This window comes from Odocoileus virginianus, chromosome 18 (genome assembly GCF_023699985.2).
Source record: "Odocoileus virginianus isolate 20LAN1187 ecotype Illinois chromosome 18, Ovbor_1.2, whole genome shotgun sequence".
NCBI classification, from domain to species: Eukaryota; Metazoa; Chordata; class Mammalia; order Artiodactyla; family Cervidae; genus Odocoileus; species Odocoileus virginianus.
In genome coordinates, this window is record NC_069691.1 from 36,742,777 (window position 1) to 36,765,506 (window position 22,730).

Genomic DNA, 22,730 nt, shown 5'->3' on the forward strand with positions numbered 1-22,730 from the left:
TTATAAGTTCTTCTAAGTGCACATGCTTAATTTAAAAATTGGTATGGTGATTTGCTGGTGTCTTTAAGAGCACAAAATATTTTGATTTTTGCCTTATTAGCCTATTTATCTTATCTCTAGTTTCTTTTCTTTCCCAATTAAGGATGTAACTTAATAATCGATGTTTGGAACCCCCGTGGGTCTGTATGTTTCCCCCAGCCACCAACTAGTACCTAAATAGTTCTAGCCTTCTAACATTGGCAGACATCTTCATGTTAAAACCCTGCCTCTCAAAATAGGAATCCTGGGAAAGGTTCACTTTGAGGGCAGAACCACTGTAATATGAAGTCTCTTTTCTAAGAAATCTTATCTTTTCCCTATCTGCCTTATAGACCCAAAGAAAAAAGGAAATTAATAAAAAATGTCAAAATTAATTTTTTTTGTTCCAAGTCTTCTTTTTCTGGCATGGATGAAATGCATTTGTCTTAAGACTCTGTAAGATAGATAAGGATTCACTATTATCATTTAATTTTTCTTTTTTCATAGTAATATTTATTGTGAAATCAATTTTTATTCCTTTTTATCTTAAAATCTGCTGAGCTTTTTTTTTTCTCTTTTCTTTTTTTAACCCTACTTTGGCTTCTAACCAGCGTTTTCAAATCAAAATTCAGAGCAGGTAGAGAAATGCTTTTAAAATGCATATTTGATGTAGTAAGTGCTGTGCTATGCTTCTGAAAGCGCCAGGGTCACAGCTGCATACATGAAAATGCATGGTGACTGCAGGCATTGTTTCCTCACACAGAAAAGGCAATCTGTGTCTATCGCTGAATTTATGATATAAATCAAATCATAGCTTTCCTGCATTCAGAGATGTAGCAGAAAGGTTGAGGTGACCTAAAGGTTACAAATAACTTTTGCTTTTTGATTTGCCTACCACAAGACTATTGTTTTTTTTTTTTTTTACTCCTTCTTTTCTATTAAGATTGATGCATTTATACTTGAAAAGGTGAATCTAGTTACATACCTTATTTTATCGTTGTCTCTGTGCTAGTCTAGTGGAACCACGAATTTATCATTTATTCCTTCCCACACTCCAGTCTGTTAAGATGCATGCACTGCTGTGTGTTGTTGACAATGTTATTAAAGGGTAGGGAGTCCTGAAGTATTAGGTAGGAACTCTGCCTGCTTCTTCTGCACTTTTTTTTTTTTTTCCCTCTGAACGTTGTTAACTTTGAAGCAGTGTACTTAGAAGAGTTGTGATGTTGGTTTTTCATGATCCATTCAAAGAGTTTAAAAAGGTTCTTTGGGAAAAGTGTGTGTTTGTTACATTTATTAAAATGTGCATATGGCACTGAAAGGGAAGCATAAGAGTAAGAAGATAGAGACCCAGCTTTCAAGCTGCTTATGCTCTAATTTAAGATACAAATTTACCTGCATGATAATCATATTAGAACCACATTTTCAAAGTATTCTTTGTGTTAGGTACTGTGTTAAATGCTTTACTTAAAATGGCAGTTAAAACATTTACAAATATGAAATGGGCAAGTGCCAAAGAACATACAACAAAGTGGCTCATCTGTGGCAGGAAAACAACAGCAGCAATATTAAAAACCACAGAGTGAAGGAGGAATTAGAGGCACCAGAGGCCAATGCAGGGTGACCTGGTTGCCTGTTTTGTATTGACTTCAATCTTCAGAAACAATGTTATTCTCTTTTAAGAAGAAAGCAGAACATTTTGGATGGATGTCTTAAGAGTTAGGAAATCCTGATTTGAAATTTTCTGTGGGCTTATTCTGGATACAGTACTGCATTTCTCTTTGAAATGAAAAATATAGGGTGATTTACTTATTTGGGATAAAAATAGGAGACCACTGTTTTGAGGCCTTAGGTTTTATTAGACGTTGGCCTTAGAGCTATTTAAACTTGGCATAGAATTATTGATAGTTGAGAGCCATCTTTATTGCTTTCTGCCTTTAGAGGCTTTGGTTCCACCTCTCATCTGGAGCAGTTCAAAGGTTAGAGCTTTAGTGGGTGACTTGGGTTATAGAACTTTAGCCCTGGGATGTACTTAGTCTGGTCTCCTCATCTTACAGCTGAAGAAACTCTTGCCCAAGCAAGAGAGGTTAATTCTCTTGCTTGAGATCACATAGTGTGTTGCAGAGACAGAAGGTGAATTTGGAACTCTTGATTCTTTTCTTTAATTCAGTGTTTTCCCTCCACTATTTCACATCACCTCTCCATTTCTAGTTTTTGTTTCTGAGACGTGGATGTGGCAGCATTTAACAGTAAATGATTCGGATGATGCTATGTAGGCACAGCTTATGTAAATAATGACTTAGGTGCCCCACATTTGTGTTTGCTTTTCAAAATTGTATAGAGCTTATTGTCTGCCATTGTTAGCTTTACAAGTGATCAGGTTGATTGTATGTTCAACCTATCTATCATTTTGAATAAAGTGTTGTAGTCAACTTACTCTTTATGACTTGACTACCAGTTTGGGGGATAATTGACATTTTAAGGCATAACCCAGGGTTTGTTTTGATGTTCTTTTATATCACATTTTTTAATTCCTCAACAGTGCTTCTAATGACGAGTAAAGTTTGAATTGTAGATTTACCTTGACCTTTCTCGGAGGTACTTGGAAGAAGTGGAATGGCTAATAAGCAGTGACAAGAAAGGAAAGAAAAATCTTGAATAATCTATAAATTTAAGAATAAATCCTTGACTATATGAAGAGCGGACTGTACTTAGCCTTAGGACATTTAAAATGTGCTAATTATAGTATTTTAAATAGGAAATTAACACTATTTTCTATCATACCCAGATTAGCATGCATAATATTTAATACTGTTTGTTTATTTTGGAACATGTTTCTGTTTTTTTGCAAGGAATAATTGTACATTTGCTTTCCATTCTAAGTCTTCTATTTTCTACTGTACCTTTGTGCACCTAATGTTATTATTGGATGACTATATTTCTATAAGAAACTTAAAATTTTGGACATGATTGATTGATTGCTTTTAAAGAAGGATAACAGTAGAATCATTGTTTTTTTAACTAGCTCAGAGCTAGTACCATGTTTGAGTTAGTTTTGTACTTTGCACAGTGCTTGCCATTTTTCTTAGTTCAGTGGTTCTTAACCAGGGGCAGTTGTGGCCCCAGGGGACATTGGCAATGTCTAGAGACATTTTTGATTGTCATGCAACTAGACTGAACACTCTTAGCGTCTAGTGGGTAGAGGCCAGGAATGCTGCTGAATATCCCATGGTATATTGAACAACCCCTATGTCAAAGAATTATCTGACTCCAAATGTCAGTAGAGCCAGACTGAGAAAACTTCATGTATGGCAACTGCACAATAAAGTAGACTGAATTAAAAACTATGTCCATTCTATAAAGCATGAAGCTTTATATATTATTTTATATGTGCATTCACATGCCATTGTAGTGATTCACAAGGGAAAATTTAGCTCTTTTCTTCATTACATTTGAAGTATTAAAACAAAATTTTGGCAATTATAATTGATTTTAGCTTAGTTGTACCAAGTTGAAATAATATAATGGCAATCAATGTTAATCAGTAATAATATTCAGTGTTCTTAATTTGGACTTCCTTTCTCTGTCAAGGTTTTAAATTTCTTGGAATCAATATTGTATATTATTCCTACAAATTTTCACTTGGATCTGACATAATCAATTCTCTGGAAAAAATTAATTTTCCAGATGTCTAAGTCAGTAACTGGGCTTCCCTGGTGGCTCAGCGGTACAGAATCTGCCTGCCAATGCATGAGACGGGGGTTTGATCCCTGAGCTGGGAAGATCCCCTGGAGGAGGAAATGGCAACTCACTCCAGTATTCTTGCCTGGGAAATCTCATGGACTGAGGAGCCTGGCAAAGTACAGTCCGTGGGGTTTGCAAAAGAGTTAGACACTACTTAGTAATTAAACAGCAACACAAGTCAGTAATTAATTTGGATAATCCCTAGTCTATATTCTACATAATGTCGTCTTTAGAGTTTAAGTCTGAGATACTGAACAGAATTTGCTGAACCCAAAAGCTAGCAGAACAAGCCTCCAACAAAGTTAGTCATACAACAGAGTTACAATGGGTCCCACAATTCCAGTAAAGTAGAAGCTATTAATAAAGTATGATAGAGTTTGCAAATATATGCATCATTTCTAATCTAATTTAAATTACTATCTTTTGCTTCTGTTGATATGATTTAATTTGGACAAAACTGTTTTTAAAAGGAGATACATTCTTTATAGTTTTTAAAAAAGATTAAATTTTTTTTAAAAAACCTTTTTATTTTTTTGAAATATAGTCAGTTAACAAACAATGTTGTGATAATTTCAGGTGAACATCAAAGGGACTCAGGCATACCTATGTATGTATCTATTTTACCCCTAACTCCCCTCCCATCCAGGTTGCCACATAACATTGAACAGAGTTCCATGTGCTGTACCCACATGTTGGTTATCCATTTTAAATGTAGGAGTGTGTACATATCCATCCCAAACTCCCTGACTATTCCTTCCCCACTTCCTTCCACCCAGCAACCATGGTTTTTGTCTCTGTCTGTGAGTCTCTGAAAAGGACGTAGATTCCTAACAGTTTTTTTGGAGGAGGAAATGTGAGAAGTGGGAAGAGGTAGGAGGTGACATAAGGGAAGGGTATTGAAAAGCACTTAAGTGTTTTATGATCACACGGAAACTGTGTAGTATCTTGTTGGATTTTCTTCTTAAATAGTCATAAATGCCACCATTAGCTGGAGGACTAGTGGGTGGTCATATCTGATGCTCCTCATTTCAATATGGTGCTTGGCAGAAGGAAAACCCATAGCTGACATTAATTACAGTTGCTGTTCTTTCCTTTTCATTCATGTTTGCTTGAACATGACCTACTGAATTTGTAATCTAAGCAGCTCGGATGATATGACATACCTGAGAGGCTTTTAGGATTTGTAGCATTTATTTTCTTAATATCTGTAACAACTAGAGTAGGAGCAGATTCTAGATAGGATTAACTGCCAAGGAGCCTGGAATTTGGAAATGTGCTTTTGATAGGATTTTTAAGTTTTGGCATAAAGAGTTGCTTGGAGAGATCTTTTAGCAATGGCAGTAGTCTGATCACTCAGAAACAGCCTGTGCTTTAACAAACAGGAGCCTGCCAGCATTTGAAGTTAGTGGCTGATAGATTAGGTGAGGCTGAGGAGAGAATAGAGAGATGGTGTTATAGTACCCAGAAACTGTGTGGTGGTGTCAGAGAGGTGTTTAACATGAATGTTTCAGTGTGATGTATCTGCCATAGTTTTCTGTTTAAGAGAGAAAAAAAAAAATCAGAAAACTTTCCAACTACTAACCTCCCTCTTATGTGGTTTTTAACTTGTACCAATTTTCAACTCTGGCAACACATCAGAATTGCTAGAAGAATTTTAAAAAATTACTAATGCATGGGCTCCACTCCTAGCAACCCCAGTATAATTGAAGCCTGGGCACTCGTATTTTAAAAAGAGCTCCACAGATGAATCTAACTCAAAACTGGGCTGAGTACCACTGCTTTATAGCAGTGCATCAGAATTGTCTGGAGAGCTATTTATTAGGTCTCGCTGAGGCCTGAGAATTTATTTTCATTTCTAACAAGTTCCCAGGTGATGCTGATATTGCTGGTAAGGCGATCACATTTTGAGAACCACCAAGAAGGCAGTTTTAAAAAATCATTTGAGTGTGACTGATGTCTGATATTTTTCTTTCTTTTTTTTTTTAAACATTGCTAGTGCTGTATTATTGAATTTAAATTATGCATATAGTTCTTTTTATGTAAAAAATATAGATGCATCTATATGGTGTGAATTTTTTTCAAATAGCATTTTTAAGTTTTTAAAAATATTTGAGAAAATAGACACATGTATATATGTATATATGTATATATATAAAATAACTGAATCACTTTAGTGTACACCTGAAACTACCAAAACATTCTTAATAAGCTATTATCCAATGTAAAGTAAAAAGTTAAAAAACAGAATAAGAAAAGAATGAAATAATACCATTTGATCAATAATACATTGATCAACCTAGAGATTATTATGTAAGTGAAGCCAGAAAGACAAATATTGAAATCTAAAAAATAGTACAAATGAACTTATTTACAAAACAAAAATATTCTTACAGATGTAGAAAACAAACTATGGTTGCCAAACAGGAAAGGATAGGGGAGGGATAAATCGGGAGTATGGGATTAATAGATGCACATGACTATATATGTAATAGATAAACAATAGGATTTACTGTATAGCATGGGGAACTATGTTCAATATCTTATAATAACCTATAGTGGAAAAGAATAAAAAAGAATTTGTATATATGTGCCTAGGTATAACTGAATCATCTTTTGTACACCTGAAACTAACACAATATTGTAAATCAGCTGTCAGTCCGTCAATCAGTTCAGTCGCTCAGTCATGTCTGACTCTTTGCGACCCCAGGAACTGCAGCACGCCAGGCCTCCCAGTCCATCACCAACTCCCGGAGTCCACCCAAACCCATGTCCATCGAGTCGGTGATGCCATCCATCTCATCCTCTGTCGTCCCCTTCTTTTCCTGCCCGTCAATCTTTCCCAGCATCAGGGTCTTTTCCAATGAGTTAGCTCTTCACATCAGGTGGCCAAAGTATTGGCGTTTCAGCTATACTTCATTACAAAAAATAAGTAGCATTTTTAATTGAGAATTTTTTTCTTGGAGGAAAAAGCCACATCACTAATAACTGAAAATTCTTTGTATAGTACTTAATAGTTTAAAGAGCTAATGAATTTACAATTTCCAGTAGACTTTTTGTACTACTTAGAATAATTTGTTTGTCTTTTTTCCTTTTCTTTTTTAAACCCCATTATTTGAGAATCCTTCACATTTCAGATCTTTTATATAGTCTTTTTGGTATCTTGATTGATGGAGCCCAGATAAAAGGATTTGTCCTTGTTCAACAGAAATTTTCAGAATTTATAATTTGCAGAGTTTGTCATTTGAGATGGGAGAGATATTTCCTTCTTCCTTACCTAAAGTATATTGGGGGAACACAGAGCTATATATTGAGAAGAATGGGGGTAAATGGGAGCAGAGACAGAGCTGTTGTTTAATTGCTCATTTGTGTCGGACTCTTTGCGACCCCATGGACTGTAGCCTGCCAGGCTTCTCTGTCCATGGAATTTCCCAGGCAAGAATACTGGAGTGGGTTGCCATCCCCTTTACCAGGGGATCTTCCCCACCCAGGGATCAAGCCCATGTTTCCTGCTTTACAGGTGTATTCTTCACCACTGAGCCACCAGTGAAGCCCCGCAGAGACAGAGAGCTGGTGTTTATAGGTTGGGACAGTGTTAGAGGAGATGGAATCTTTCAGGTCTAGAAGGAGATTCATCAGCAGGAAGAGGAGATTTCCAAGAATGAGGGAATCAAGGGAGTGAATAATGAGAGAGCTACTGGATTGAGGAGCTTGGCCAAAGTCATAGAGCTATTAGATAACAAAGACTGCTGTCAAATTTGGGTCTCTAAGACTCGGGGTCTTTTTTCTGGAAAACAGATAAAAGAAAAAATAGTTCTAATGAGCCAACTCTGCAACAGATGCAGCAGTTGAGGATTTTGTGACAATTATGAATCCTGGTAAAAAAGCTTCTAGATGGCAGTGGCTTTTTCTCCTGCTATATTTGGATATTAAAAGTGTGTATCCTGAAATGACAGCTTCCAGTGTGACTTTGTGTGTTTTTCAGAAACCATCCTCAGCCTTTGATCACTGTTCTTGAGCACAGACCTGATTGCTGGCCAGTCATTTTGCAGCAGCTGACAGCTTTTTTCCAGCAATGCCTTGAAAGGTAATATAAAATAAAATAAATTAGGGAGATGGAATAGTATATGCTAATTTTAGAGTTTTTCTTTTAAGCTGCTTTGATTGTAATGTTTTCTCCTGCAGAAATGTCTTAGAAAAGGATATAGTTTTCTGTTTTCTTTTTAAGAGAAAAAAAATCCTACCAGTATTATTGATTGTTGAAATATTGACCATGAGAATAGCTACTGTTACAGAAGCTAAGCATTGGATAGTTGGGAAAGTTGATTGGAAATATTCAGTAAGCTACTACATAGTACATATGGATGACAGGTCTTCCTGCTGGAAATTGATTAGTGAGTTAATCTCTCCATTAGAAACCAGTGCCAGTTGGGATTAAGCAGTATTGCCAACTGGGACCAGATGACCACCATATGTACAGTTAGTTTAGCTTCACCAAGGCCTTCTGCCTTCTGATGGGCCTCAAAGCTTTCTCCCATTCTGTTACCATGGCATTAGCTCAGGTGGTCATCTCTTGCTGTGACTGTTGCCACCTGTTCTTAACTGGCATCTCTGCCTTCCATCCCATCCTGCTCAAGGCCATTCTCTAAGCCATCCATCAGGGCGACATATCAGGAGAGCAGATCTTTGTGTCACTCCCTAGCTTAAGTCACCATCACTGTGATTTTCAAACTGTACTTGCAATGTATAGGCTAAACATGGAAACACCCTCACACCCCTTCAGCCTTTTTTTTTTTTTTAAAGTTTTGTTTTTGTTTTTTTGATGTGGACCATTTTTAAAGTCTTTATTGAATTTGTAACAATACTGCCTCTGTTTTATGTCTTGGGATTTTGGCCATAAGGCATGTGGGTGGGATCTTAGCACTCTGATTAGAGATTGAACGCGTACCTCCTGCATTCGAAAGTGAGGTCTTAACCGCTGGACAGCCAAGGAAGTCCCAGCTCTGTTTTTATACACTGTTTTTGTTTTTTTTTTTTTTTTAATAATGTGTTGATATCTCACAGCAGCTTTCTCTTGGAAAACAATAGTTTGGTCTCTGGAATAGTTGGAAAATCCCTGGGCTACAGGATGAGATCTGTTATGTCATATACTAGGCTCTGTGTATGATCTGTTTCACCAATTTTATTTTCTTTCTTTATCTCATGATTTGTGAATTACATATTCAGCAATACACTGACTTGTTTTGGTTCCACAAGGAAGAAGTGCTATTCTCTTGCCTCTTCTTTTGCTTATTAATTTCTACTTTACTGTCTTGAATCTCATCACATCCCTTTTCTAACTAGTACCCTAGCCCTTTCTTGACTACTTTCTCTATTTAAATCTCTTTTTAGGTATTGTCTCTCCCAGGAAGTGTTTACTTACCACAAGCTGAGTTAATAACTTCAGTTGTGATTTCTGACATCATCATATTTACTACATTGTCTTACAACTGTTATCCTCCATTAACTGAAGCTTTCTTGAGGGCAGGAACTGTGTCTCAGTATTCTTTATGTTAACACTGCCTGGCACAGTTTAGGTGCTTACAAATGTTCAGTGTATATATGTTTACACAGGAGGCTCACAGATTGGTGGGGCCCAGGCAGTGGTTTGTAAAGGGCCTCCTAAAATATATCTAACTTCTTACTTAGTATTCCTATACAAGCTCATGATAGGATAGTACCATTGACCATGTAGTCCAATGCCCGAGCTACATTTCCCACACTAGCTATATTTATGTGTTCTTGTTCTTGAAGGTCTTAGAATGTCCTATAGATACTATTTATTAGAATTCCATTTTGGAGTCTTTAACTTCAGTTTTAGATAGAATTTCCAGGCAGGATATACTGTCAGAAGAAGCTTTAAAGAGATATAGGGTACCTTATAATCATCTGCCAGTAAGAAAAATCTGTGTAACAATTGAATAAATATCTTAAACATTATCATCTTCTCTTCTCTGACCCATGACTGCATTTTCAAAGGTAAGATATTAATATTTACTAAAAAAAGTCTGTGTTTATCCATGTCAGAAAGCAAAATTAACAAATTTATAAACAGTTGTTTAATGAAATTTCTCTTGTTAAATAGACTGGGATATTTTATAAAAAAATGTGCTGCTTATGTGCCAAATTTGTTATTAAGTTTCTTTTTAGGGTAATCCTTATAAATACCTCACTTGTCCCATGCTTTAGTTAGCAAATAATTAAATTACATTTTAGTTGTTTTCGTTTCAAAGGAGTATTATTTTGGAATTTGGAAGTAGTTCTTCTAATGATAATGTCCAGATGATCATAAGGAGAAAAGATTATTTATTGATTTTGATTTATTTACTGATAAGCTTTTATTGATCTAATCCTTTCATTTGAATTCCAAGGTGTTAGAGTATGCTATCTAGAGCTTTTTAGAAGTTCAAAATAATTTTATATTCCTTTGCAAAGAATTTCAGTTGTCTCATTTCTACTTTTGCACCATGAGACTATTTTTTGCAGGATGAGATTGATAATTCTGGTTGCATTTCAGCAGACGGTTAGTTTCCTGAGATTTAATTTTAGAGTGAGTTAGATTAGTAGTTTTTACATTTAGAAGATAATGAAGGAAATTTGGTAATTTAGTAAGAATATAAATGGTGATTCACAACTACAGGAAGGAGGCAAAATATTGTGATGATAGCTAGTATCCTAGACCTTTCTATCTTAGGAATTGTTGGTTAGAATAGCTGTTTGGTTTCATTTTTAATAGAATGTAGATGTCCTGAAATAGCAGTGTATCTTCATGCTAGATTTTTGGGGACTTGATTCTCTAGTTAAATTCTGCACTCCTTTGTAGAAGACCACTGATGTTAGGTCTTCATCTCTATAGAACTAAGAATTGGGTAAATTGATAATGATGTCATGGTGTTTTGGAGAAGGAAATGGCAACCCACTCCAGGATTCTTGCCTGGAGAATCCCATGGACAGAGGAGCCTGGCGAGCTATAGTCCATGGGGTTGCAAAGAGTCAGACATGACTGAGCAACTAACACACATGGTGTTTCGGCCTGGCTTTTTCAAGATTAACTAGGCTAACACATAGTTTTTCAGAAAGGGAACTAAGGAGAGCAACAATAAATGATTTGCTCAAGGTCACGTGGCTAGTCAGTTGGCAGAGTTGGGCCCTAAGCCTCAGTCTTTTGACTCTCATTCCAAGTCTTTTCCCACTATTTCTCCTTCCTTGTTGAACATACATGTGAAAGCCTCGTGTGTAAACATGCACAATGGGTTAAATTTTTAAACATTCTTAGTCACTTTGGGATTTCAGGTTATCTGTTTTATTTTCCTTTTCTCCTTAAGACCAGTTGATTTCATACTCTACAGCATTGATAGTATATCATCAGATAGTTCATAGGAAATGCAAAATCTAGAATCAGAATAGATTAAGCATAGAGATTTTAGATAGTATATTTCCTAGGAAAGCTCAACATTATGCTTTTAGTGTCAAATAATAACACCTTGGAAATATTTTTCTTTGCATGAACCTTCCATTTCACCTTTAGCACCTCAAAGTAAGAGAAAACTGATAAGCTATTCATGGATGTTCTTAACACCTCAGTTCAATCTAGTTCAGTCGTGTCCACCTCTTTGCAACCCCATGGACTACAGCATGCCAGGCCTCTCTGTCCATTACCAACTCCCGGAGTTCACTCAAACTCATATCCATTGAGTCGGTGATGCCATCCAACAATCTCATCCTCTGTCATCCCCTTCTCCTCACGCCTTCAATCTTTCCCTGCATCAGGGTCATTTTCAATGAATCAGCTCTTCGCATCAGGTGGCTGGAGTATTGGAGTTTCAGCTTCAACATCAGTCCTTCCAATGAACACTCAGGACTGATCTCCTTTAGGATGGACTGGTTGGATCTCTTTGCAGTCCAAGGGACTCTCAAGAGTCTTCTCTAACACCACAGTTCAAAAGCATCAATTCTTTGGCACTCAGCTTTCTTTATAGTCCAACTCTCACATCCATACATGACTACTGGAAAAACCATAACCTTAAAGATGGACCTTTGTTGGCAAAGTAATGTCTCTGGTTTTTAATACGCTATCTAGGTTGGTCATAACTTTTCTTCCAAGGAGTAAGCGTCTTTTAATTTCATGGCTGCAGCCACCATCTGCAGTGATTTTGGAGCCTCCAAAAATAGTCTGTACTGTTTCCTCTGTTTCCCTATCTATTTGCCATGAAGTGATGGGGCCGGATGCCATGATCTTAGTTTTCTGAATGTTGAGCTTTAAGCCAACTTTTTCACTCTCTTCTTTCACTTTCATCAAGAGGCTCTTTAGTTCTTCTTCACTTTCTGCCATAAGGGTGGTGACATCTGCATATCTGAGATTATTGATATTTCTCTTGGCAATCTTGATTCCAGCTTGTGCTTCCTCCAGCCCAGCGTTTCTCATGATGTACTCTGCACATAGGTTAAATAAGCAGGGTAACAATATACAGCCTTGACATACTCCTTTTCCTATTTGGAATCAGTCTGTTGTTCCATGTCCAGTTCTAACTGTTGCTTCCCACCTGGCTAGTATTTATTCTTTGGGGAGTACATTATTGGAGAGAGATGGGGGAATGATGTTTTTTAAGTCTCTTTTCTGTTCCGTAGTCTAGTCCATATATACAGCATCTATTTGCATGATCTATGAAACTTTTTTTAGTTTCCTAAAGTAGGTATTGTGATAAAGATAATTATTAATGTTTCATTAATAATTATGAACTCACAAGTCGTTTTTTTTTTATAGATTGTGTAAATATTGGTGCTGATGAGGGGAAAAAAAACCAACTTCCTCCAGATTGTGAGCTCTGTCAGAGCAAGTGTTTAATTTTGTTCCTAGCACATAGAAGAGTGAAGATTTCTGTAGGAGCTCAGTAAATTTGTCAAGCAAATAAATGAATGAATGAATAGGTTAAATCTTATCAATTTGGTAACTTTTAAATTTTTGTTAGTGTTAATGGTGTTTTGAAATCACATTGCTGTGGAATGTATAGCATTATAAAATTAATGTCATCAGTCATGATTTAAATACCATTTCCTCCATTAAGTATTGCACCCTATACCTTTCTTTCAGCACCTTTTTCACTTTGTATTCTCTAGTCCAGGAACAGAGCTGATGGTCTCTGTTAGACTACATGCTTCTTAAACATAGATAATGCCTGTTTCATCTTTGTATCTTATCTAATAATAACTTATTTATAATAAATATGAAAAATATTAAAATAAAATCATAATGTTTAATCAATGAATGCTAATTATAAAACTACTCTATGACAGTGTAAATGAATCAATTAGTTTAAAGACTGAGCATCTCTGAGGGCCTAGTGTGTACACTTATTGGTAATACAGCATTGAACAGAAACTCATGATTCATGCCCTTATTGACTGATGGTCTAGCAGGGGATGGAGATATAAATAAATAATGACAATAAAGTCATTATCCTGTGCAAGCACACAATGGGGACTTGACCAGGGCTGTGTGTCAGGGAAGGCCCTCAGGAAGTCATTTTAACGGGGAGAACTGAAAGATGCTAGAAATTAGGCAGAGGAGGGAACAGGAAAAGGGGAAAGGGGAGAGTATTACAGATAAATGTAACAGCAGGTGAGAAGAAAACCCAGATTACTTGACTGAGGATCAAAATGAAATTTAGTGTAGTTCAGCGAAGAGTGGAGAAGAAGAAGAAATGAAATTGGAAAGATAGAGGTCAAATTATGAAGGGTTTGTGAATACTCTATCTTAAGCATAAACTCTGTCAAGCTGATTAATGACATGATCAAATTTTTATGTCTGAAAGATCATTCTGGCAGTTTAGTGACTTTGCGCTTGGAGTTATAGGGATGTATTATAATCTAAATAGACATGAAAGACTTGTAAACTCTTCCTCCTTTGAGTGGGAAAAACTTAGGAGGACTTGGCAAGTTATTTCACTTCTGTCTGCCTCAGTTTTTGTGTCTGCATAATGGGATGGTAATATTTTTATTTCATAGGGTTGTGGTAAAGATTGATTGAATTTAAAGGCATCAAGTGTAGTAACATGCACACCTTAGGTGCTGACAAGTTGACAAGTAAACATTAACTGTTGATCATCTTCTTGGATGTCTGTATGAGTTTTGTTTTGTTTTGTGTTTTACTTAGGACATTACCTGTCAAGCTTTTCCAAAACTGCACGCTTGTATTATACTCTTGGAAAAACGGATCCTGATGTCTAAAATTCTCAAAAGGTTCTCAGATGATTCTGATGTTCACCAAAGACTGGTCCTGGAGATGTAGATGCTATTTTAGTGTGCAAGTAGACCTTCTTAGTCCTGGGCATCAGGCTTATGGGCTCCAGGTATTAAGTCATTCTCCCCAGTGTAGAAACAACTGTTTGGCATGAGTTTAGGTGGGTCATGGTAGAATAGAAGAGTCGTAATAAAAAAGGTACACTCAGTGGTATCATAGTTTATGACATATCATGAACCCTAAGTTGATGCTTGACACTTACCTGATTGGTACTCTGTGTAATTCAGTGATGGCTTCTACATTACATGACTTACTTGCAGGTCTGAAGTTTCATGTATCCAAATTATGGCACCATTTCTATGGTATCTATATTGTGAACCATCGCAGTTACAAGAATATGCTAAACTCCGATTAACTCTGCTCAAAGTCTTACTCAAACCCCGGGTCCCTTGTGACAAAGATCAACCATCAGTACTGGAACAACAGATACTACAGCTGTGTTGTGACATGGTTCCATGTTTGCAGGTAAGGCCTTTCCTCCTCTTTCATTAACATGGCACCCGGATTAATAAGTATTGATTGTTATTGTTGTACATAAAATAGAACCTGTGTGATGTGGCAAACAGCTCTAGAAACACGTTCTGGGTTTTGGAGATGATAATGGAAACAAATCTAGATTTCACTCTGATATATACAATGTTAATTAAATTCACAGAAATGTAAATCAACAGAATCCATTTTAGGATTAGTAGGAATGAAAACTTTAAGAAGGACTCCTCAGGGAAAATAATTTTGAACTGGGTTTCCCCTTGTGCTGGACAGTGAGAGGGTTATAAGTTAACAAAAAAAAAAAGTCCTCTTTGTGTAAGCTGGAAAAAGACATCTCTCCGGGTACATACAGCCCTGGGGGCTTGACTATCTGAGTGCTGGCTAGATTCCAGTTTTCAAAAGTTTCCTTATAGCGTTGTGGTGACGTGTATGGATCCTATTCTTGGGAAGACCACAGTCTGGTAAGGGAGCTAAAACAGGTATATATATTCTTATAATTCAAAGTAGATGGACAAAGATGCGTAACAGAGGTATGGATAGAATGCTTAGAGAGTTAAGAGGAACAATAAATTTGAACTAATATCTCTGTAACTACAGATTTTTTAAAAAAATTTCAGTTGCCAGATTGTTTTAATTTGAATATAATATTCATTTATCCCATCTCACCATCTAGTTTGTTGTTTGCCTACAATCTGAGTACCATGCTGCTTAGCCAATGGGAGTGAATTTGTGAATATTTTTTCAAGGTGATCACTTGAGGTCACAGATGACTTGTTTCAAGTTTGTGTTATCAAGGAGTGACTAGAGTGAATCTTTTGTGACTCATAATCAGGCTTTCCTGTAATCAAGGCAGAGAAAAGTTAATTAAAGTGAATTCTCCTGTGGCATTTTCAAAGCTTTTGCTTTGTGTGGCCAATAAAGCAGTGTATGTGCAGAACATATAGCACTAGGATACACTTGTTCTGTAGCATGCTTGTATTACCCTGTTCTGTACTCTTTGGTAGATGTTTGCCTTCACTGGCATCAACCTATATTAACAAGCCTAAATACCTCTAAAAGTGTGTTTTGTGAAGTATTTTCAGGAATCTGTGCATGCATGCTAAGTCGCTTCAGTCGTGTCTGACTCTTTGAGACCGCATGGAGCATAGCCTGCCAGGCTGCTCTGTCTATGGGGTTCTCCAGGCAAGAATACTGGAGTGGGTTGCTTTACCTTCCTCCAGAAGATTTTCCTGACTCGGGGATGGAACCTGTGTCTCTTAGGTTTCCTGAATTAACAGGCAGGTTCTTTACCACTAGTGCCACCTGGGAATCTGTGGCTTGTTAATATATTTAGTCACGGTAGGTGAGAAGAAAAATCCAGATCCATCATTTGGAACTAATGGGACTAGTGACATAAATACATTTAATTATTAACAAATCAGCTTCATTGGAATGAAGAACAGAGCTGGGAGGGATCTTAGTGGTAATGTAATTCATTTCCACACTGATTATATGTATTTATTATGCTCTTTAAGAGACAACCATCCCATGACTAATTAAATATTTCAGTAATAGGAAGCATGCTATTTTGCAAGGCAACCCTTTTTTATATATATTTTTAGCAAATACTTCTAATTGACCTGCATTTTCCTAAGATTGCCTGTTAGTCTCTGTTCTTCTCAAAACAAAACAAAGTTTTTTAAACAGCTTATCTGCATCCTATCTTCTACATTTCTTCCTTCCTTTTCTTCCTTTTAATCCTTTAGTCCCTTCCTCATTTCTTTCTTTTCTTCATCAATTTCTTTACTTTTTTGCATGAAATGGTTTCGACTTTTCACTGTTCTTTGCAAGGAATTTCTGTAGTCTATTGGTGTTGAGAATGTATTATTATAAAGTGTTCTTTTTAGAGCTGAATATAGTTCTGTAGATGTGGTCTGATCCATATGGAGCATTTCAAAACAATAGTATAATTAAAAGTTTTTCCTTAGAAATAGCCATCACACTGTTGGTCCATAGGTCAATCCAAGGTCCTATTTCTTTTTTTTCTCACTTCACTTGTTCTTTCATTTTGTATTTATGGAATTGTCTTTTCACCTGCCTTAAACTTCACTACTGACTTTGGTCCCAGTCATTCTTTTTAATTGTGACTTGTCATCTCACATATTATTCATTGGGCATGGTCTATTTCAACATAAAGAGAAACCATTACTTACAGAGTAATCTTGTTAAGAATTTTGGTAATGCTAAAGATTAGAAAGCCTTTAATGTGAAGTTACTGAGACTGTCTTGAAAAAATTTTTTTATTACAGAAAATTTTATGTAGAAAAAATGCACTGAAGGTAGTATATTGTCAAATAAGCATGAGGCTTTATTTTGTTTTAAATCCCTTTCAATTCTTGGTGGCCTTTTGCCTTTGCAAATATACTCCTTTATATGTTTGCAAAGGAGTAAAATAATTTGGCTACTGAACTGTTCACATTTTTTCTTAATAACAGTATTTTCTGCTGTCTCCTCCCCTTTGATCTTTTTATAGTTTTTTTTCTTTTTTATTTGTTAGAAATTAATTTTTCTGTTTATAACTTACAGTCTTTTGGGGTCATTATGGTGGTAACGACTGGGTGAAAGGTACAGCTGGTCAACTGTAGGCTTTCCTCTTGATGAATTTAACAGACACAAGGCTCCTGATTGAAGCAGATGGTTCATTGTTTGTAATCTCTGGGAAATGCCAGTGTGTCTGTGAGTAGGACCATATCCTTAGTACTAACTCCAGAATTTTGATCAGAACAGCTGGGTTTGAATTGAACTGGGATTTTCAAGAGCATTCAAGTCCTTCCTATCTAATACATTAGCCAGTTGAGAAGACACTCTACTATTTGAATGTGGTCTTTCACTGCATCTGCCATGTTTGGAAATGATGCTCTCAGTTAAGTTTTTCTGAACAAATTTCTTGCAGATGGAGGGCTTAGCAGTGCATTAGAATAACATGCTAACTCTTTTCTTGCAGGTAACTATGTTGGAATTGTAGAAAGGCAAGTTCATTTGAAGGATTCAAAACCAACTTTAATTTATTTACTTCAACATGTGGTACTGTCATGTAATTTGTCTTTTAAAATCTGCACTGAGAGTAGTTAGAAAAATAAATGAGAAGAATTTGTGCCAGCCAGCAGTAACAAAAACAGTAGCAAATTGTGTTTCAGTTAGTGACAATAGGAGAAGGCAGAGTTGTGTGGTTTAACTGTCTTTGAGTTACATAAATTTCTTCATCTCTTTTAAGTCTTTGTAGGTTTAGAGAAAAAATAATTTATTGGTAAGCTTCTTGTATAAGTTAAATTATCTTTTGGTTTGTGTATTATTTTAATATCATATAATGATTGTTTCTCAGATCAAAGATTTGATACAGACAACAGAAGTGATGCTGTTTATTGAAGAAGTATACTTAAACCTTTTGCGTTATCCTGTTTTCTGGAAAATTCAGCTTACCCAGCTGACCCTTCAGCTGCTGTGTGTCTGTGAAGTCAGCTTAAACATAACTGGGGAATGTTCATCTTTAATTCACCTTTTAGAGCACAGTGTTGAACTTCTGAAGGAGGTAAGGATAGTAAGGAGTTTTAATATCAGTTATCACTTACATTGGTCTTTTAGTAGCAAGGTGAGTATACTCTTTTACTTTATTGCATATCAAAGGTGTTTTTTATATAATACTATTAGCTCATACTTTTGTGACCCCATGGACTATAGTTTGCTGGGCTCCTCTGCCTATAGAATTCTCCAGGCAAGAAAACTTGAGTGGGTAGCAATTCCCTTCTCCAGGGGATCTTCCCGACCAGGGATTGAACTCGGGTCTCCCATATAGCAGGCAGATTCTTTATCATCTGAGCCACCAGGGAAGCCCAGTAATATAATACTGCTATTATCATTTGTTATAAAAATGAGTCATTACATACTATTTGGTGCATCAGTTAAGGGTCTACCACAGTGATAGTTTTTTCATTTACTTGTGTAGGACACAAATATTCAACACTTATATGCCACACCCTATGTAATGCTCAAAATACTCTAAGCGAGGCTTCAACAGTATGTGAACCAGCAAGTTCTAGATGTGCAGGTTGGATTCAGAAAAGGCAGAGGAACCAGACATCAAAATGCCAACGTTTGTTGGATCATAGAAAAAGCAAGAGAATTCCAGAAAGATATCTACTTTCGCTTCACTGACTACGCTAAAGCTTTTGACTGTGTGGATTACAACAAACTGTGGAAAATTCTTCAAGAGATGGGAATACCAGACCACCTGACCTGCCTCCTAAGAAACCTGTATGTAGGTCAAGAAGCAACTGTTAGAACTGTAACAATGGACTGGCTCCAAATTGGGAAAGGAGTACGTCAAGGCTGTATATTGTCACCCTGCTTATTTAGCTTATATGCAGAGTACATCATGAGAAATGCTGGGCTGGATGAAGCACAAGTTGAAATCAAGACTGCTGTGAAAAATATCAATAACCTCAGATATGCAGATGACACCACCCTTATGGCAGAAAGCGAAGAGGAACTGAAGAGCCTCTTGATAAAAGTGAAAGAGGAGAGTGAAAAAGCTGGCTTAAAACTCAACATTCACAAACGAAGATCATGGCATCCTGTTCCATTACTTCATGGGAAATAGTGGGGGAAGCAATGGAAAGAGTGAGAGACTTTATTTCTTGGGCTCCAGAATCACTGCAGATGGTGACTGCAGCCATGAAATTAAAAGACACTTATTCCTTGGAAGAAAAGTTATGACCAACCTAGACAGCATATTAAAAAGCAGAGAGGTTACTTTGCTGACAAAGGTCTGTCTAGTCAAAGCTATGGTTTTCCCAACAGTTATTTATGGATGTGAGAGTTGGACTATAAAGAAGGCTGAGTGCCAAAGAATTGATGCTTTTTTTGATGTTGGAGAAAACTCTTGAGAGTCCCTTGGACTGCAAGGAGATCAAACCAGTCACTCCTAGAGGAAATCAGTCCTGAATATTTATTGAAAGGACTGATGCTGAAGCTCCAATACTTTGGCCATGTGATGCAAAGAGCTGACTCGTTGGAAAAGACCCTGATGCACGGAAAGACTGAGGGCAGGAAGAGAAGGGGACGACAGAGGACGAGATGGTTGGATGGCATCACTGACTCATTGGACATAAATTTGAGCAAACTCCGGAGATAGTGAAGGACAGGGAAGACTGGCGTGCTACAGTTCATAGGGTCGCAAAGACTCAGACACAACTGAATGACTGAAAAACAATGGAAGAATTCATTTGACCCTTGAACAACATGGGAATTAGGGGTGCCAACTCTCTGAGAGGTGGAAAATACACATATAACTTTACAGTTAACTCTCCACATCTAGAGTTCTGCATCTGTTGTTTGAACCATCTGCTGATTGTGTAGCTCTGTGTATGTGTCTGTTGACAAAATCTATGTACAAGTGGACCTGTGCAGTTCAAACCCATGTGTATATCAAGAGTCATTTGTTCATAAATGAAAAGGCCATTCTGTGACCTCAAGTGACTTAGAAACATGCAAATAAATAGTACAGTAAGGTAAGTGTTTTTGTGGGGGTGTATTTAAAGTCCATTGGGAGCATAATTTAAGGGAGGTAGGACCTGAGTTCAGATTGGAGGAGTTTGCTAAGCAAACTTGGTACAAACCGTAGCTGGGAAGGCATTCCAGCTGCGGGAGCAGTGTGAGGAAGTCACAGGCATGGCCCATTCAGAAAAAAGTGTTGAGTGTTGCTCAGGATTAAGATGTAGGAGAGAAGGCTGAGCCTATCACAAAGGCTCTTCCCTCCCTCACAATGAGCTTATGTCTTATCTTTTAGGCAGTGGCATGCTATTGAAGAACTTTCAGCAAAGTGATGCCCTCCTGCTTGTGTGTGTGTTGTAAGGTCATTCTAGTGGGAGAGTGGAAAAGGGTTTGGAGGAAGGGAACATGAATAGGGCAGAAAGTGAGGATGGATGTCTTAGACTGCTAGGGCTGCCATAAAAAATAATCACAGATTGGATACCTTAAGCGACAGAAGTTCATTTCTCGCAGTTCAGGAGACTAGGAAGTCCAAGCTGAGGGTGCTGGCCAATTTGACTCCTAATGTCTCTTTCTTGCTGGCTTGTAGAAGGCTGCTGTCTCACTATGTTCTCACACAGTGGAGAGAGGACAAGAATGAGGTCTCTATTGTTTCTTCTTACAAGACACTAATCCTTTTGTATTAAGGCCCCACCCTTATGACCTCATGGACTTCCCTGGTAGCTCTGACCGTAAAGTGTCTGCCTACAATGCGGAAGACCCCGGTTCAATCCCTGGATCGGGAAGATCTGGAGAAGGAAGTGGCAACCCACTCCAGTATTCCTGCCTAGAAAATCCCATGGACAGAGGAGCCTGGTAGGCTACAATCCATGGGGTCGCAAAGAGTCGAATATGACTGAGTGACTTCACTTCCTTTCTTTCTTATGACTAATTAATTAATGACTAATTATGACTAATTAATTATGGCTAATTAATCTTTCTTATTACTAATTACTTCCTGACTCCAAATACAGTCAATTGGCAGTAAGGGCTCCATTGTATATATTTTGGAAGGGGATCCTCAGTCCATGGCGAGGGGCTAATTAGGGAAATAAAGACAGGAAAAGAGAAATATAGAACATGAAATCAGTAGGGCCTTGTAGTTGAGAACACGGTCAAGGAGAAATCCTTGGTGGAGTCTCAGCTTTCTACTTTGGGCAACTGGATGGTGGCAGTCACTTTAGAGATGGTAGCTGATGTTGGAGGGAAGATGATAAATTCAGTTTTAGATATGCTTGGTTTGAGGTATGTAGGTATCATAGATGGATATATGGTTTTAGAATTTAGGATGGAAGCTTAGGCTAAAGGTATAGATTTGTAAACATCAACTTTGGAGTGAGAGTTTTAACTGTGGAGTGCATGACAGGGTTTGGGATGGAATTCTAGGGGCTGTGAATATTTGGAGTGTATTGATACAGAGGAGTCTGAAAAAGTACAGCTAGGAGGATTGTATCATAAGCAGAAGAGATAGGTGATCATCCTCCCTTTTGAGATACTCCTTCTTGTGTCATCTGTCTCAGACATGAAAATCAACGGAAGGAGTTTTTCTAGAAGGGGGTTGGTCAACAGTGTTCTGGGGAGAGGATTCAAAGTAAGGGCTGGAAAGTATTTTTAGGCTTCAGCCTGTAGAGATTTATTCTTCACAGAAGAATCAGTTTCAGCAGAGTGATGGCAATAAGAACCAAATTGGAATAAAGGAGTGAATGGTAAGTGAGGAAACAGAGAACATGAGTGTAGATTTTGGTGGGAGGCGGGAGCCGGGGAAAACTCAAGTAAATCTTTTGTCAATTTGTCAATTTTGTGATTAGCATGATTTCACCGATGCTGGGTTTTATATGTGTGTGTGTTGTGTGTGTTAGGTGCTCAGTCATGTCTGGCACTTTGCAACCCCATGGATTATAGCTTGCCAGGCTCCTCTGTCCATGAAATTCTCCAGGCAAGAATGCTGGAGTGGGTAGCCATTCTCTTCTCCAGGCGATCTTCCTGACCCAGGGGTTGAATCTGAGTCTCCTGCATTGCAGACAGATTCTTTGCTGTCTGAGTCACCAGGGAAGCAGATGCTAGGTTTTATATATATATCATATGATGATATGTTTGTGTTATATATTAATGGTAACTTTAAAAATTATAATATTATATATTATCTATTAGACACAGTAATATATAGTAATAATATATAGTAACATTTAATATATGTTTAATATATGTTGTTAAACATATTAAATGCTACTGTACATTATTACCATAGCCCGAGTGGCACTACTGGTAAAGAATCCACCTGCCAATGCAGGAGGTATAAGAGGCATGGGTTTGATCCCTGGGTTGGGAAGATCTCCTGGAGTAAGAAATGGCACCCCATTCCAGTATTCTTGCCTGGAAAATTCCATGGGTAGAGGAGCTAGGTGGGCTATAACCTATGGGGTCGCAAAGATTTGGACACAACTGAGCACATACTTAGATGTTACAAATTATGTAGTTAATATAATAAAATAATCATATTTTTCAGATGTTTATATCAATTTTATATAGTTATACCTATTAGATAATAGCTATAATAGATAATATATTGATATATGTTATA

At 37.1% G+C, this 22,730-nt stretch overlaps 1 protein-coding gene across 4 annotated transcripts in view; it reads left to right on the plus strand.

Annotated features, from left to right (window-relative positions):
• FOCAD (focadhesin) overlaps positions 1 to 22,730 on the plus strand; it is a 286,020-nt gene that overhangs the window by 61,076 nt on the left and 202,214 nt on the right. For 2 of the 4 annotated variants that reach the window (XM_070480582.1, XM_070480583.1), the window contains exons 6-8: positions 7,742 to 7,843; positions 14,356 to 14,560; positions 17,946 to 18,152. In XM_070480582.1, the coding sequence (XP_070336683.1) occupies positions 7,742 to 7,843; positions 14,356 to 14,560; positions 17,946 to 18,152 (514 nt within the window). Of the gene's footprint in view, positions 1 to 7,741; positions 7,844 to 9,677; positions 9,775 to 14,355; positions 14,561 to 17,945; positions 18,153 to 22,730 lie in introns of those variants that run through there. The other 2 variants (XM_070480585.1, XM_070480584.1) reach the window with 2 other exon arrangements.